Here is a 14575-nt window from a genome sequence, read left to right on the forward strand (position 1 = left end):
CACTCAACAGTCACAGAATAAGTATCATCCCAGCACTCCCCAAGCTTTCTCCAAAGGAAATATTTACAGCACAAAGGCAGAATTGTTCTTTTCCTTCTCTATTACAATGTAATTATACAAATGGTTTTCTTTGTAGAGTATAAAGGAAGTCTTAATAGATACACATAAGAAATGATTGGGGGAGCTCTGTTTAGTCTTTTGAAGAAATGCCATACTGTTTTCCATAGTGGTTGAAGGAATTTGAACTCCCACCAACAGTGGAGTAATGATCCCTCCTGTCCACATCCTCTCCAGCATCTGTTGTTATTAGATTTCTCAATCATGGCCATTCTAACTGGAGTGAGGTGGAACCTTAGAGTTGTTTTGATTTGCATTTCTTTTATGGCCAGAGATGTCGAGCATTTCTTCATGTGTCCATAGGCCATTCATATTTCTTCTTCAGAGAAGACTCTTAAGTCTTTGGTTCATCTGTTTACTAGATGGTTGTTTCTTTGGAGATTAGTTTTGAAGTGATTCATTTTTTTTGAGCTGTTGATACATTTTAGATGTGAGGCCTTTGTCTGTTGTATGGTTAGTGAAGATCTTCTCCCACTCTGTAGGTTGTCTAGTTAATTTTCTAGCTATGTCCTTTGCCATACAGAAGCTCTGCAGTTTAACGCAGCCCTACTTATCTAGACATAGAGCTCCCCTATGATCCAGCAATTCCACTACTTGGCATCTACCCAATCGTCCAGAAACAAGGACATACTAAAGCCACTAGCACAACGATGTTCATTGCAGCACTAGTTACCATAGCAAAGAATGGAACCAACCCAGATGCCCCTCAGTTGATGAGTGGATCAACAAGATGTGGTATTTATACACAATGGAATTCTATGCTGCTGTCAGGAAGAACAACATCGCCCCATTTGGAAGGAAATGGAAACACTTAGAAAAAATCATATTAAGTGAAGTAAGTCAGACTCAAAGGAACATAGGCTCTATGGTGTCCCTCATTTGTCATAATCAGTAGAAACCTTGAGCTCCCCTAGCAGAGATATACAATAGAACAAAACCTAGATACATAAGCCCATGTCGTATGACACTAAATGAAAGGACCTCCAGGATATAGAAACAAAAGCCATATAATGAGTGATTGTTGTCCTTAATGTACTGTTATCTCTCATCTCTTTTGCCGTCCCTTGGTTATCTCATATTGTTACAGTATTTCACCTTGTTATATGATATATTGTATATACGTATATTTGGTTATTTGAAAACAGATAGGGAAGGGGGGGAAACAAGATAATGTTCCGGGGGGAGGGGAGGGAAATGGGGACCAAGACATGAGAAAGGGTATCAATGTATGTGAAGTGATGCACCTTCAATCTGGTGAATATAATGTAACCCTTCTATTAATTACAAAAAATATATGGGAAAAAAGAAATGATTGTATTACTGCATGCTATCATCACATGATGGAATTCCAGTAGAAATAGACAGCTAGATAAACTACAGAATATATTGAAATACATAGAAGTAGAGCAAAACATTTTTGAACGGTTGGTTGATGGTTATTGGAGAAATATGGGGGGATATGTAATCAAGTCTAGAAGATACCTGACAATGTGCTTTGTTTTCATCCTGTAGCGATATCTTGTCTGATACCACAACAAAACGTGATGAACTTAACAACAATGAAGGGTATGTTCTGAACATATATGCACCACTCACCTAGGTATACTTATAGATATTAACATGAATGTAGGTACAGACACACATGAAAGTATAGTCAAAGAAAGGAAAGTGATTTAGATTAGAGAACTTTCTTGGAAGTATTGATGACAATACAGGATTTTTGATATTTTTCTAAGATGCATTGGATGTAATATCTGCAGCTACCTTTCTAAAACCTTAGCTGTCTTAAGAATAAATATCAAGAATTCTTCTTATTCCTAATCTATTGTAATGGCCAAAGCCAATTCAGTGTTTTGATGGAAGCCCCAGCAGGATAAGAAACTACTCTGCAGGTGCTCCATTATCTCCAGCTAGAGGATACAACACCAGCATTGATCCTCCTCCTCCTACACCACCACCTCCTCCTCCTCCTCCTCCTCCTCCTCCTCTTCCTCCTTCTTCTTCCTCTTTCTCTCTCTCTCTTTCCCTCCCTCCCTCCCTTCCTCCCTCCCTACCTCCCTTCCCCCTCTCTCTCCCCCCTCCCTCCTCCCCTCTCTCTCTCCCTCCTTTCCTCCCTCCCTCCCTCCCTTCCCCTCTCTCTCCCCCCTCCCTCCCTCCCCCCCTCTCTCTCTCCCTCCCTCCCTCCCTCCCTCCCCCCCCCTCTCTCTCAGAATGAGAAAAGACTAGTCCTTAGGGAAGTTTTAATTTGAAATATGTTTTCCTATAATGGCTCACCTCCAAGGTGTATTTCAAGCCTTAAACAAAATTCTGCCCAACTACGTGTCAGATGTCTATATCAAGAGATGATGATGAAGACACGAGAATCTTTTTGGGCCCGTGTTTATCCCGATGTACCTCATTTCATTGCTCTGGGAATTGGGTTGGCCAATATATAATGACTTGACTAGGTTTCCAGTTGTTCATGGAGAACTGACAGCTGAGGACAGGCCCCTCATATTGTATGTGCTTTATTTAGTGGATGAAAAGTCTCTTACCATCAAGTCAGGGTTAGAATTTTATGTGAAAGGTAAATATTACACTAAAGATTCAAAACTTGGTGTATGGTATGTGTATGTTTGTTTCCTCATATATTCTGGATGTGAAGGTGAAAAACTTATGAAACATAAATGTAAATATTTTAGTTGTTTATTAAAAGCATTTCATTATAAAACTGGTGTATAATATCCCTTTAAATTGATATTATACAGGACTTTGGTGTTGGTTAATCTTGTACAATGCATGTACTTTTGTTTGGATTTGCACCAAATTTTCGGTTCCTAAGACCAACAGATCACTCTTTTCCTTAAAAGGTAAAAAAACCATATCAAGAGAGACAAAATGTGACTGATTTTATTTTTGTTCACATTTTACAGCAACCACATGAAGAAAATTGCAAATAAAATTCTACTGTCTCTATCATTCAGGTGGGTAAGACTGTAGAAATACAAGCAATGAAGTATGTATATAAAATATAACATCAATATTTGAAGTGAAAAGAATCTAAGAAAGTCCAAACTGAGCAACAAGAGTTTCTACTGTTAAGATGTTGAAAAATAACCCGTGTGTGCCTTCATACTATAATCCAATTGATCTTGGAAAATTGTCTTAAGCTGGTCTTATAACTCAGAAAAAAATGGCATTTAAGCAAGTCTATGTAATGACATATGGCTATGTGTTTTTCTACTCATGAAAGTAAGTAAATATAAGTTGGGTGCTGGTGGCTCACATCTCTAATCCTTGCTGAAAGCTGAGGATTACCACTGGAAGCCAGCTTGGACAGGAAAGTTCTTGAGATTCTTATCTCAAGAAAAAGCCAGAAGTGGCATTTTGGCTCAAGTGAGTTTGCTAGTCTTGAGCAAAAGCAGCTCAGGGACAGCACCTAGAGTACAAGGCTCAGGAATGGAAAAGGAAGAAGGAAAGACAGAAATACTGGAAGAATGAGAGGAGGGGTGTGAGGGAGAGGGAGAGGGAGATTGAGAGGGGGAGGGTGTGGGAGAGGGAGAGGGAGTGCAAGGAAGGAAGGAGGGAAGCAAGGAAGGAAGGAAAGTAGGAAAGAAGGAAAGAGGGAAAAGTATGGAGGGAGTGAGGAAAGAAGGAAAGCAAAAATAAAGGAAAGAATAACAACGAAGTGTTAAACTTTTGGAAGTATAGGTTGTATTCTAATAACTCCCTTATTTATGTGATTCCTCCATTCTGGAAACACATTCCTTAGGCTTCCACTCTACATATGAGAATAATTTTATACTGTGCCTTAGAGTACATAAAAATTAATAGTATTTTCATTTGAGTTTCAGTTTTAAAGACTTTGAAATCTTCTCAATTCATCGTCATAACAACATAAACGATACAATCAACCAATGGGTAGTTCGTTTAAAATATGTGACAGAAAGGCTTCAAAGCACTTAGAGTTCAATTCCATAAATATGTATGGAATTGAATTCTTTTTCATGTGTCCATAGCTGCGCAAGGAGTACCCCCAAATAAATAATCATATACATGTTAAAATCCTCAATAAAAATCTTAGGATCCAAGTGGGCATTAGTCATTTTAGGGCCTCATGCTTCCTGGACAGGCATTTTACTGACTGAACTAGACTTCTAGCCCTTCCTACTTTCTTATTTCTGAGATAAGGTTTGGCCTTTTACTCTGACTGGCCTGGACTTCAGTAGGAAGATTGAAGTTGCCTTACTGACCTGGCTGGGACAAGAGGCTCACATCATCACATCTAGCTTGTCTTGTTGAAGTGGGTTTGTGGAATTTCTTTGCTGGGGCTGGCCTTGACCTGGTATCCTCCTCAGTATCATGAGTAGCTAATATCATAGCTATGAACCACCGCACACAGGTAGGTAGTCCTTCAAGCGCTAGGTCAGTTATGCCTTCACTGAGCTTTAACTATTACAGTCTGACAAAGATTCAGATTGATGACTTTTAATGTGCTAAAAGAAACTGATAGATTCATCTTCAGAATTTATCAATATTTAAAGAGTTTATACTGACAGACTAGTCATTTCATTTCCATTTTTGTTCTAGCTTGCAGTTATTGTGTGGTTTCTACATACCCTCCAGTATACTGTTTAGGAGGGAATGTTGTTCACTATTCAGTGCTTCTATTGGATAAAAAAACTGAACAATGTTTTTAGATAGGAATGCACTAATTCTTCATACCACTGGCCACTATAATCTTAAATAATGTCTTTTTAGCATCTGACATATAGTTTTAGGAATTGTTGAAATGTGGTGCCAAACTCTCATTGTCTTTATTTATTTTAGGATTTTGGCAATACTACTGATTTTTGTCGATCTTGGTCTAATGGTAACAGATATTACAGTTACAACCAGCAAACTCCATATTCCATTAGAGTACAGATCACTTTCCCTTGTGATTGCTATATTTTTCCTTTTGGATGTTGTTCTACAAGTATTTCTGAAAGGGTAAGTTTTGTTCTCTCTGAAGCCTAAATCTGAAGAACCCTACTGAGACTGGCTCCTCCACCAAGTAGCTCAGGCTCACTATTTCCCTTAACTGTGTGCTTGAAACTCCCATTTATCTCCTTGATTTACACAAAATAACATTTATTTGCCAGTCCTGGTGCTTGAACTCAGGGCCTGAGCACTGTCCTTGGACATTTCTCAAGGCTAAAGAACTACCACTTGAGCCACAGCACCACTCCCAGTGTTTTTCTATATATGTGGTGCCAAGGAATTGCACCAGGTTCTTGGTGCATGATAGCAAGCATTCTACTAGGACAAACGCCCAGCCAAATTTTTTTCAGGATACTAAATTAATTAGAAGATCAATCCAAACAAATGTGTGCCTCTTGAAAAGCATTCTTGAAGCCAAGGCCCAAACCCAGATTTTCATTGAGTAGCTTTAATTAGTTTTATATTGCTTGAGACACTCTCATGGAGTAGTTGAGAAAAGTCTTTGAACAGATAAAGCTTAAAGGGATTTACCAAAAGGGACCAGGTAATTAATATGTCAATGTGTATGTTAAGAAGGAGAAGTATGAGTGCCAGGAGTCTGTCTTAATGGTGGAATGCCTGCCAAGCATGCAGAAAGACCCAAGTTCAATTCCTCGGTTCCACATATAGAAAAAGCCAGATGTGGTGCTGTGGCACAAGTAGTAAAGCTCTAACCTTGAGAAAGTCCAAGGACAGTGTTCAGGCCCTGAGTTGAAGCACCAAGACTTGAGAAAAAAAAAGAAGAAGAATCTGGGCCCAGTGTCTAATGCCTGTAATCCTAGCTATTCAGGAAACTGCGATCTGTGAATCACAGTTCCAAGCCAGCCCAGGTGCTAAAGTCTGTGAGATTCCTATCTCCAGTTAACTACTAGAAAACCAGAAGTGTTTCTCTGGCTCAAGTGTTGCATGGTATCTTTGAGCTAAATAGCTCAGGGACAGTACCCAGTCCCAGAGTTCTGCCCCATGACTGTTAAAAATTAGAAGGAGAAGTATATACTTGAGGTCTATAGATCAATACTTTGATTCTGACTGGAATTTCAAGTAACGTTTGATAGTATGTGAAATACTAGATACTGCACTCTAACTAGTCCCGAGTTCATTGAAAGGAAAAGTTTCAATGAAAGCATCTGCAGGTGATGTGGAGATTGCTTATCTCATTAGTGAGATGTAGCAAGAAAGAAATAGATTGCTTCCCTTTCCTGCTTGCTGGTTTTCTGAAAAGTAGGATGGGTGAGGCAAGCCTTGGGGATGGGCTGCTGGGCCAGTCAGGCACTGGGTTTCCTAGCCTCCCTTTCTCCAAGTCATTTCAGAAGGCAGTGTATGTTCTTTCCTGAGGACTTGTTCTCCTTCTTCTCTTGAGCAAAGCAGAGTTATTCACTGCCAGGTTAGTCTGATCCTGACAGACTGCCTCAGAGTGTGAAGATGCTTTTCCTGGAGGACTAGTGCTCACCTCTGCAGGAGTCAGTGTTGGAGAGGAGTCTGGTAGATGGATGTCGGTCTTTGTCCTTTTAAGGACACAGCAGCCCCGTGGGATTCCATTGTGAGTGCAAGGACAGATTATGAGTTCAGAAGCGCAGTTCATACCCATCTCATATGATACTCATATATTGATCTGGGGATAGTATGATGTACTGAAATTGTTGCTCAACAGAACTGTTGCATTTGTCTTCTTCCAACTCCATGGGAGAAGGCAGTGCATACCTCTTGTCCAATGGATGGGGTAGATGGCTTATTCATTAAGCTTTGATTGTCATCAGGTATGCAAGTATGTAATAATACAAATTTACTACTTGAATACCTTCCACCAGTATTATGTTTTCTCTTTCCCAAATCCAGTCCATCCATTTCATAGAATCTATTACAATAACAATTTTAATGAAGTTGAGTCAAGTACTTTTTGCTCTAAAGATTTTCCTCTATCCTCTTAAAGAAGATAACCATTTTTTTACTTTCTCTTACAGGAAAAAGCATTATTTTTCAGATTTCCTCAATATTACAGATGCTGCCATCACTATCATTATTTTATTTATGGACATCACATACATATTCTTTAATGCTACATTTTTTAAAGATATCCAAAGGTAGGAAGCCCATGACTTAACTGTCACATTTTTCTTTCATTTGTTCCTTAATTTGTACTTATTCTTGGCTTAAATTGTGTATATTGAACTGATTTCTGTTTAAGTTCTGAACCTGATACATTTTTTGAAAATAAAATATTAGGGAAGATGACATGGATTGAGTGGTAGAGGCCTACTTAGCAAGTGTAAGAACCTGATTTCAAGGGACTGTAACACAAAAATGGAAGAACAAATGAAGGGAAAATGATACATTTTCATACCCTTGAGATCTAAAAACAGACAGCATTTAAAGCCAGTTAAAGGTGTCTTCACTAAAGTACTTCCATTGGATATAGGAACTGGAACATCATTTTGAAATCCCCCCTTGATGATCTACTAATCTGCTTTTCCTAATGTTGCAAGTGTATTGACTTGAACATGTATGAAGTTTCAGTGGCTCTAGTTATACTTCTCTAAAAAATAGCCGATGGAAACCAGGAAATCCCGTATATGGCAACCCAGATAATGGATTTTTGCAATGGCAGTTTGGTAAAACGAAGAATGTTAAGGCAAAGTTAAAGCAGTAAGGGATTACTAAGTAATATGTGTATGGGTGTGGCTGTCTGTATCTGTGTCTGTGTCTGCCTCTGTCTCTATCTCCCTTTCCCTAAATGAGATAGAAAAATACCAATGTACATTGGAGGGCTAATGTTAGGAGGCTTTTAGCTATATTCATTAGAAGTCAAAGAAATAGATCCTTCTTACCAAAATTTCTGAGGGGTCCAGTGTGATCCCCAAGTAAATATTGCTTTGGCTAGGGTTTGGATCTTGAAAATAACCTCAATCCATATGGTCCTTCAATGGGCAACCTCAACACCACTTGAGACCTTGGTAGCAAGACAACACTTGAGGTAGCAGCTACAGCAGCTGAATCAAGATGGATCGGAGTCAGAGTCGTGGTCATGGCCAGAGGTAGCAAGAAGGATGATAAGGACAAGAAAAGGAAATATGAAGCACCTGTACCAACTAGAGTGGAGAAATAGAAGAAAACGAAGTGACCAGATGCTGCCAGCAAACTGCCACTGGTGACACCTTAAACTCAGTGTCGCTTGAAATAACTGAAGTTAGAGATAATTAAAGATTATCTTCTCATGGAAGAAGAATTTCTTAGAAATCAGGAACAAATGAAGCTATTAGAAGCAAAGCAAGAGGAGGAAAGATGAAAGGTGGATGACCTGGGGGGGACCCTGATGTCGGTAGGCACCTTGGAAGAGGATCACTGATGACATTTGTGCCATGGTGTCCACATCTGTGGGCTCTGAGCACTGTGTCATCATCCTTTCCATCCTGGACAAGAACCTGCTGGAACCAGGCTGCTCAGTCCTGCTCAACCACAAAGTGCATGCGGTGATAGAGATGCTAATGGATGACACGGTCCCCCTGGTCACAGTGATGAAGGTGGAGAGGCTCCCCAGGAGACATATGCAGATATGGGTGGCTAAGACAACCAAATCCAGTATATTAAGGAATCTGAGGAATTGCCTCTCACTCATCCTGAATATTATGAAGAGATTGGTATAAAACACCCATCATTCTCTATAGGCCACCTGGCACAGGTAAAACTGTTGGCTAAAGCAGTAGGAAATGAAACATTGGCCACTTTCTTGAGAGAGGTGGGCTCACAACTTATTCAAAAGCACCTAGGCAACGGGCCCCTACTTGTATGGGAATTGTTTCGAGTTGCAGAAGAACACGAACCATCCATTGTGTTTATTGATTAAATTGATGTCATTGGCACCAGAATGTAAGATTTGGACTCTGGAGGTGAGAGAGAAGTTCAGAGAACCATGTTGGTGCTGTTAAGCCACTTGAATCGTTTTGATTCAAGGGGGGATGTGAAAGTGATCATGGCCCCAAACCAGATAGAAACTTTGGATCCAGCACTAATCACACCAGGCTTCATTGGCAGAAAGATTGAGTTCCCCCTGCCAGATGAGAAAAAAAAATAAGCTCACCTTCTACATTCATAAAAGCATGACTGTCCTGGCAGACAACGTGACTCTAGATGACTTGATCAGAGCAAAGATGATCTCTCTGGGGCCAACAATAAGGCAATCTGTACGGAAGCTGGGCTGATGGCCTTGAGGGAACACAGAATTAAAGTAACAAATGTAGACTTCAAAAAATCTAAAGAAAATCTTGTTTATTAAAAACAAGAAGGCACACCTGAGGGACTCTATCTCTAGGAACCACAACTGCCTCAGGAAAGTGATGGGAGTTTTCCTAGCTCTCCACTGGGAAGCCATTAGTGCCTGCCCAGTGGAAACCATGGGTCAGATGATTTTACTAAAAATTCCCCTTTGTCTTAGGAAATGTGGCTTGTAGGTCTCACATCTGGCAATCTCTATTGTCTATGCTGTGCAGCACTCTGCTTCCCAATAAAGTGCGTTTTTCAGAAAGAAAGATAGAAAGGAAGAAATGAGGAAGGAAGGAAGGAAGGAAGGAAGGAAGGAAGGAAGGAAGGAAGGAAGGAAGGACAGAAAGGAAGGAAGAAAAGAAGAAAGAAAGAAAGAAGGAAAGAAAGAAAGAAAGAGAGAGAGAGAAAGAGATAGAGAAAGAAAGAAAGAAAGAAAGAAAGAAAGAAAGAAAGAAAGAAAGAAAGAAAGAAAGAAGGAAGGAAAGAGAGAAAGAAAGATGAAAGAAAGAAAGAAAGAACACATCAGCCTCCACCCTAGACCACTGAATTGGAAACTCTGGGATCTGTGAACCATGGTTGAAGCAGTTCTGCCAAATGAATCTTGTTGGACATGTCCACACCTTTGTGTTTCTGAATGGAGGAGAAACACCAGCCAGTATGGTTGGGAAGTATTGCAACCTGTTCCCTGCCTGATATGCATGTTGTAGCTGTAGGGAGCCTCTGTTACTAAAAGGAATAACACCAATGTACAAACAATCAAAGTTCATTTGGGGGGACGATGAAAACAAAAATAGTCTATAAATCTGAATGAACTCATTACTGTTTGTCCAGACAGTAATTTCTCAATCTTAGCATTACTGATATTTTGAGAAGATAGTTATTACTTGGGTAGGGAAGAGAGGACAAAAACATCCTATCATTCTTCCTAGATTCATATTTATTGTAGGGTGTTTAGCAGCAGTCCTAGATGTGATTAGCACCTGCATCCATTTGGTTGTGACCACCAAGTATGTCCATATGTTACCCAGTGTCCTCTGGGATGAGGGGTATAGCTGACTGTTAGAGCACTAGAGCAGCACGTGGAGGCCATGGGGGTGGTGCAGAGCAATGTAACATATGTACACAGATTTAAACGTATGTATTGATGAACTCTTCTCTTTCTGAACTAAAAGTATGTATCTATCAATTTTTAGAATGATTGTATTCTTTCGGCTTCTGAGGCTCATAACACTTATGAGGATCTTTCACCTTGCAACTCAGAAAAGATATCTAGAAAAATTAATCAGAAGACTGGTAAGTGGGCAGGACATGTTTGCTTCCCATCCTGGTAAAAGTTTTAGGTAGCAATATCAAATTCTTTGTGGTTGACTTCTGTTTTACAGCTTCATCATTTTTGTTCCTCTCAGGTGTCTGGCAATAAGAGACGATATGCCAAGGATGGATTTGACCTAGATTTAACTTACATCACTGGTTTGTGAAACTTAACTGTTGATTGACTTCTCTTAATTATATTACTGTTTTTTGAAACTTGTCATGTGATTGACTTATGTTTAATCCACATTTTCCTTTGAAGTAAGAATATTCCCTTTGATTTTCCCAAACTACAATGTTTTTTATCTAAGGCACATTGGTTTGAGCTTTTTGTTTTTGATTTGTTACTACGTTGGCTTCTTTGGTGGTTCTGGGAAAAGAACTCAGTCTCTTGCTTGCTTGGGAGGCTCTCCTACTTCTGCCACACCACTAGCACTTTTTATGTAATTGTTATTTTCAAGGTAGGCTCTTGCTTTCTGTCCCAGCTTTTCTGAGCTACAGTTCTTCTACTTGTATGCCATTGTACCAAGCCATTTATTGAGATGAAGTCTTTCCATGTTCCTCAGATCTTTGCCTCCTGAATAGCTGATTTCCAAGATTGAGCCAAAAATGCCTAGCTTTTTTGCTTTCTCTCTCTTCTTTTTTCTTTCTCTTCTTTCTTCCTTTCTCTGTCTCGCTTACCTTCTCTTCTTTCTTCTTTCCTTCCTTCCTTGCCATACTCTCAAAGTATTTTTCTCAATGATTTCATAGGCTACTGTGTTATGGTAATATATTGGTAGATTACATCTGGGCACAGGTAATCTCATTCATTTCAAACCAAGTCTCCCTAGTGGTTAGACAGTAAATACGATGCAATTTTAAGTGGCTCCATTAAAATTTCACTTATTATTTATTCAGTTTTGTTAGCTATCTAAGCATCCAAGAGAAAGAGACCTTAATCTTCTAAAATCCCAGAGAACAAGTTCATTATCCATGAGGTCAGGTTTGCTAAGGGAAGACGGCTTCAAACACTAAGTTCCTGTTGAGCCTAAGGATATTATGATATTGCATAACTTATTTATTTACTTTTGTATTGTATTGTCAGTCCTGGGGCTTGAACTCAGAACTTGATAACTGTCCTTGAGCTTCTTTTGCTCAAGGCTAGCACTTTACCAGTAGAGCCACACTGCCACTTCTTGTGTTTTCTGTTTATGTTGTCCTGAGTAATCCAACTCAGAGTGTTTTTGCATGCAAGTCAAACGCTCTGCCACAAAATCACCTCCCTAGACTTCTATTGCTTCATCTTAATGCATCATCTTGGTTATGTCACTATCATATCAACTCTTCTTGTACTCTGAGAAAAGAACCTGGATAGATGTACAAATAATTTTTGTTATTATTGTTGTTCCCATCTGTACTGACTTTCCTAATAGGGATTCTTTTGCTTTCCAGACCGTCTTGTCGCCATGTCATTTCCATCCTCTGGGATACATACATTCTATAGGAATCCAATGCAGGTAAGCATATTTGTGCAGCACAGAGTGAACTCTATAGACTCAAGAGCTTAGTGTTGACCCAGGCAAAGCAGTGTTCTACCATTTTATTCTTTCTGGTGAGAAATCATAAAAGCATGGTATCAACTTGCTTTTGTTTATGCGAAGCCCTGGAGGTCCTACTGATTCGTAAGAGCACCCATTTATTTATCTCAAGATAGAGTGGTTTGAACATTTGGATGGGGCTTAATGGAGTGGTTCCAATGATTAGGTACAGGACTGGCTACTTCACTGGGCTGATCTGGGCATCTCTGATCAGTTGCCGCTCCTCTGAGGACTGGCTAATCTGAATTGGCTTTTCTGATTGCCTCTCTGTTATTATGTCTCTTCTCCCAGGCAGCTAGATCTTGGGGACCATTGAGATGGCCTTAGGAACAGCAAGCAAATGAATGTAATTACATTAAGACTAAGTCTTCAAGTGAGTGTGAGTGGCCTTGAATTCATTAGCTAAGACAAAAATGAATTACAAAAGCAGTCTGGATTCAAGGATCAGAAAATAGTCTCCATCACAGGATGAGAGGAATTGTGTCCCCATATGTAGTCTTTCAGGGAGAAGAAAGCCATGTCTAAAAATATATATGTTCTTTCACATAGATTCCCTGATAATTAAATAAGGGAAATCCCACTTTTGGCTCTGTAAGTGACTAACTTAATTTTAAGCCCCTTGAAGCTCCTTACTAAGAAAGCACATAAAATTTGGGGTTAGGGATATATGTACGTATGTATTCACATACAGTGAATTCCTGTAGTAATTCCTACTGTTTTTCCTTAATGAAATATAATTGGAGATCTGTGTATGGGTTCATATATAATGTATATACATTCAGTGGTCAATGACAGGAAATGCTCTGATGGGTGATCACTCAGTGTGTGAACAGCAATGAATGTACTTGAAGTAAGTTCCTGGAATTCTCAGCAGCTTCATCCCATAAGAGTACTGTTGTGTAAGCTGGGCATCAGTTATCCAAACATAGCCTCAGGACTACAGGTCTCTTTCCCCACACAAGGCAAATAATAAATGCTCCACAACTCTTATGAGACAAGCGAGCAAGTCCTAGTAGTAGAGTGCTTTCCTAGTATGCATGAATCCCTGGGTTCCATTCCTTGGGATCACATTCACAGAAAAAGCCAGAAGTGGTGCTGTAGCACAAGTGGTAGAGCCCTAGCCTTGAGAAAATCCAAGGAGAGTACCTGGCGCTGAATTCAAGCCCCAGGATTGGTAAAAAAAAATAGTGTAAGAGAAAATGTAGAACCTCACTCATCATCAGAAAAATGCAGGTAGAAACCACAATGTGATAGCACTGCAACATTCCACAAGCATGACAATTATTGAATAGTTAAGAGGTAACACATGCTAGTAAACTTGTGGAGAAAGATGGCCCATGGCAAGCTATTGATGATATCAATTAGCATAGACATTCAAGAAAACAGTGTGAAGATTCTCAAACAAATCACACTTCAATGATCTTGGGATCCAATCATACCTCGACTGGGTATTGATGCGACTTAAAGAGATCATTATGTGGCAGAGACATATGTACACCTGGTTAAAAGCTCACTGCTCAGCAGTGAATAGCCAAGGGATGAAATCCACCTCTTAAGTTTCCATTCCAAGGTGAATGTTGTGGCACCTCTACATGATAGTGCATTGTTTACTCCTGCAAACAACTGTCTTTGTCAATAACACAAAAGGAGAAGTTGTATGTTAATCAAATAAGCCAAATGGCAAGTATGGAATATGTGAAATAAAAAAACATTGATCTCAATGAAGGTGAGCCTAGACTAGTGAATATCAGAAACTTGGGTGAGTCAGAAGGAGGAAGGTTTGGACAAAGGTTGATCAATGAGCAAGAGATTATAATGACATAAGAGGTAACTTTTCGCTGAGCTGTTACACAGTAGATTGATTACACACAACAGCATTGTGTTATATATTATTAAAGAAGAAAGGATTTTAAAGTTTCACTATGATGTTATCTAATGCTTGACATAATAGTTGTATTTAACGTGATTTATGTACATGTATGTATGTGTTTTTGTATGTGTATACGCATATACATGTGTGTGTCTCAAAATCTCATGTGATACTTAGTAATCTGCATGACATTTATTCTTCCGTATGTATCAATAAAGAACAATACGGTACCACATACCTAGAAAAAAGCCGGAAGTGGTGCTGAGGCTGAAGTGGTAGAGCTCTAGCCTTGAGAAAGTCCTAGGACAGTGCTTAGGTCCTGAGCTCAATTCCAGGACTGGCAAACAACAACAACAACAACAAAACAATTGGTGTTTAACTGAAAAACCATCATTATGTAATGCATGCTTATATAAATAAACCTTTACTGATGCAGACTCCA

The 14575-nt window shown here is 39.4% G+C and overlaps 1 protein-coding gene across 1 annotated transcript in view; it reads left to right on the forward strand.

Moving 5' to 3' along the window:
• LOC150039810 (phosphatidylinositol 3,4,5-trisphosphate 3-phosphatase TPTE2-like) overlaps window positions 1-14575 on the forward strand; it is a 49684-nt gene that overhangs the window by 4393 nt on the left and 30716 nt on the right. Inside the window, exons 2-7 of the mRNA XM_090327582.1 lie at window positions 1630-1683; window positions 3030-3080; window positions 4927-5088; window positions 7080-7199; window positions 10569-10668; window positions 10758-10845. Coding sequence (XP_090183708.1) covers window positions 3037-3080; window positions 4927-5088; window positions 7080-7199; window positions 10569-10668; window positions 10758-10845 — 514 coding nt within the window. The 5' untranslated portion in view covers window positions 1630-1683; window positions 3030-3036. The remainder of the gene's footprint in view (window positions 1-1629; window positions 1684-3029; window positions 3081-4926; window positions 5089-7079; window positions 7200-10568; window positions 10669-10757; window positions 10846-14575) is intronic.

This window comes from Megascapheus bottae, unplaced genomic scaffold (assembly GCF_031878675.1).
Source record: "Megascapheus bottae isolate mThoBot1 unplaced genomic scaffold, mThoBot2.hap1 HAP1_SCAFFOLD_164, whole genome shotgun sequence".
Taxonomy (NCBI): Eukaryota; Metazoa; Chordata; class Mammalia; order Rodentia; family Geomyidae; genus Megascapheus; species Megascapheus bottae.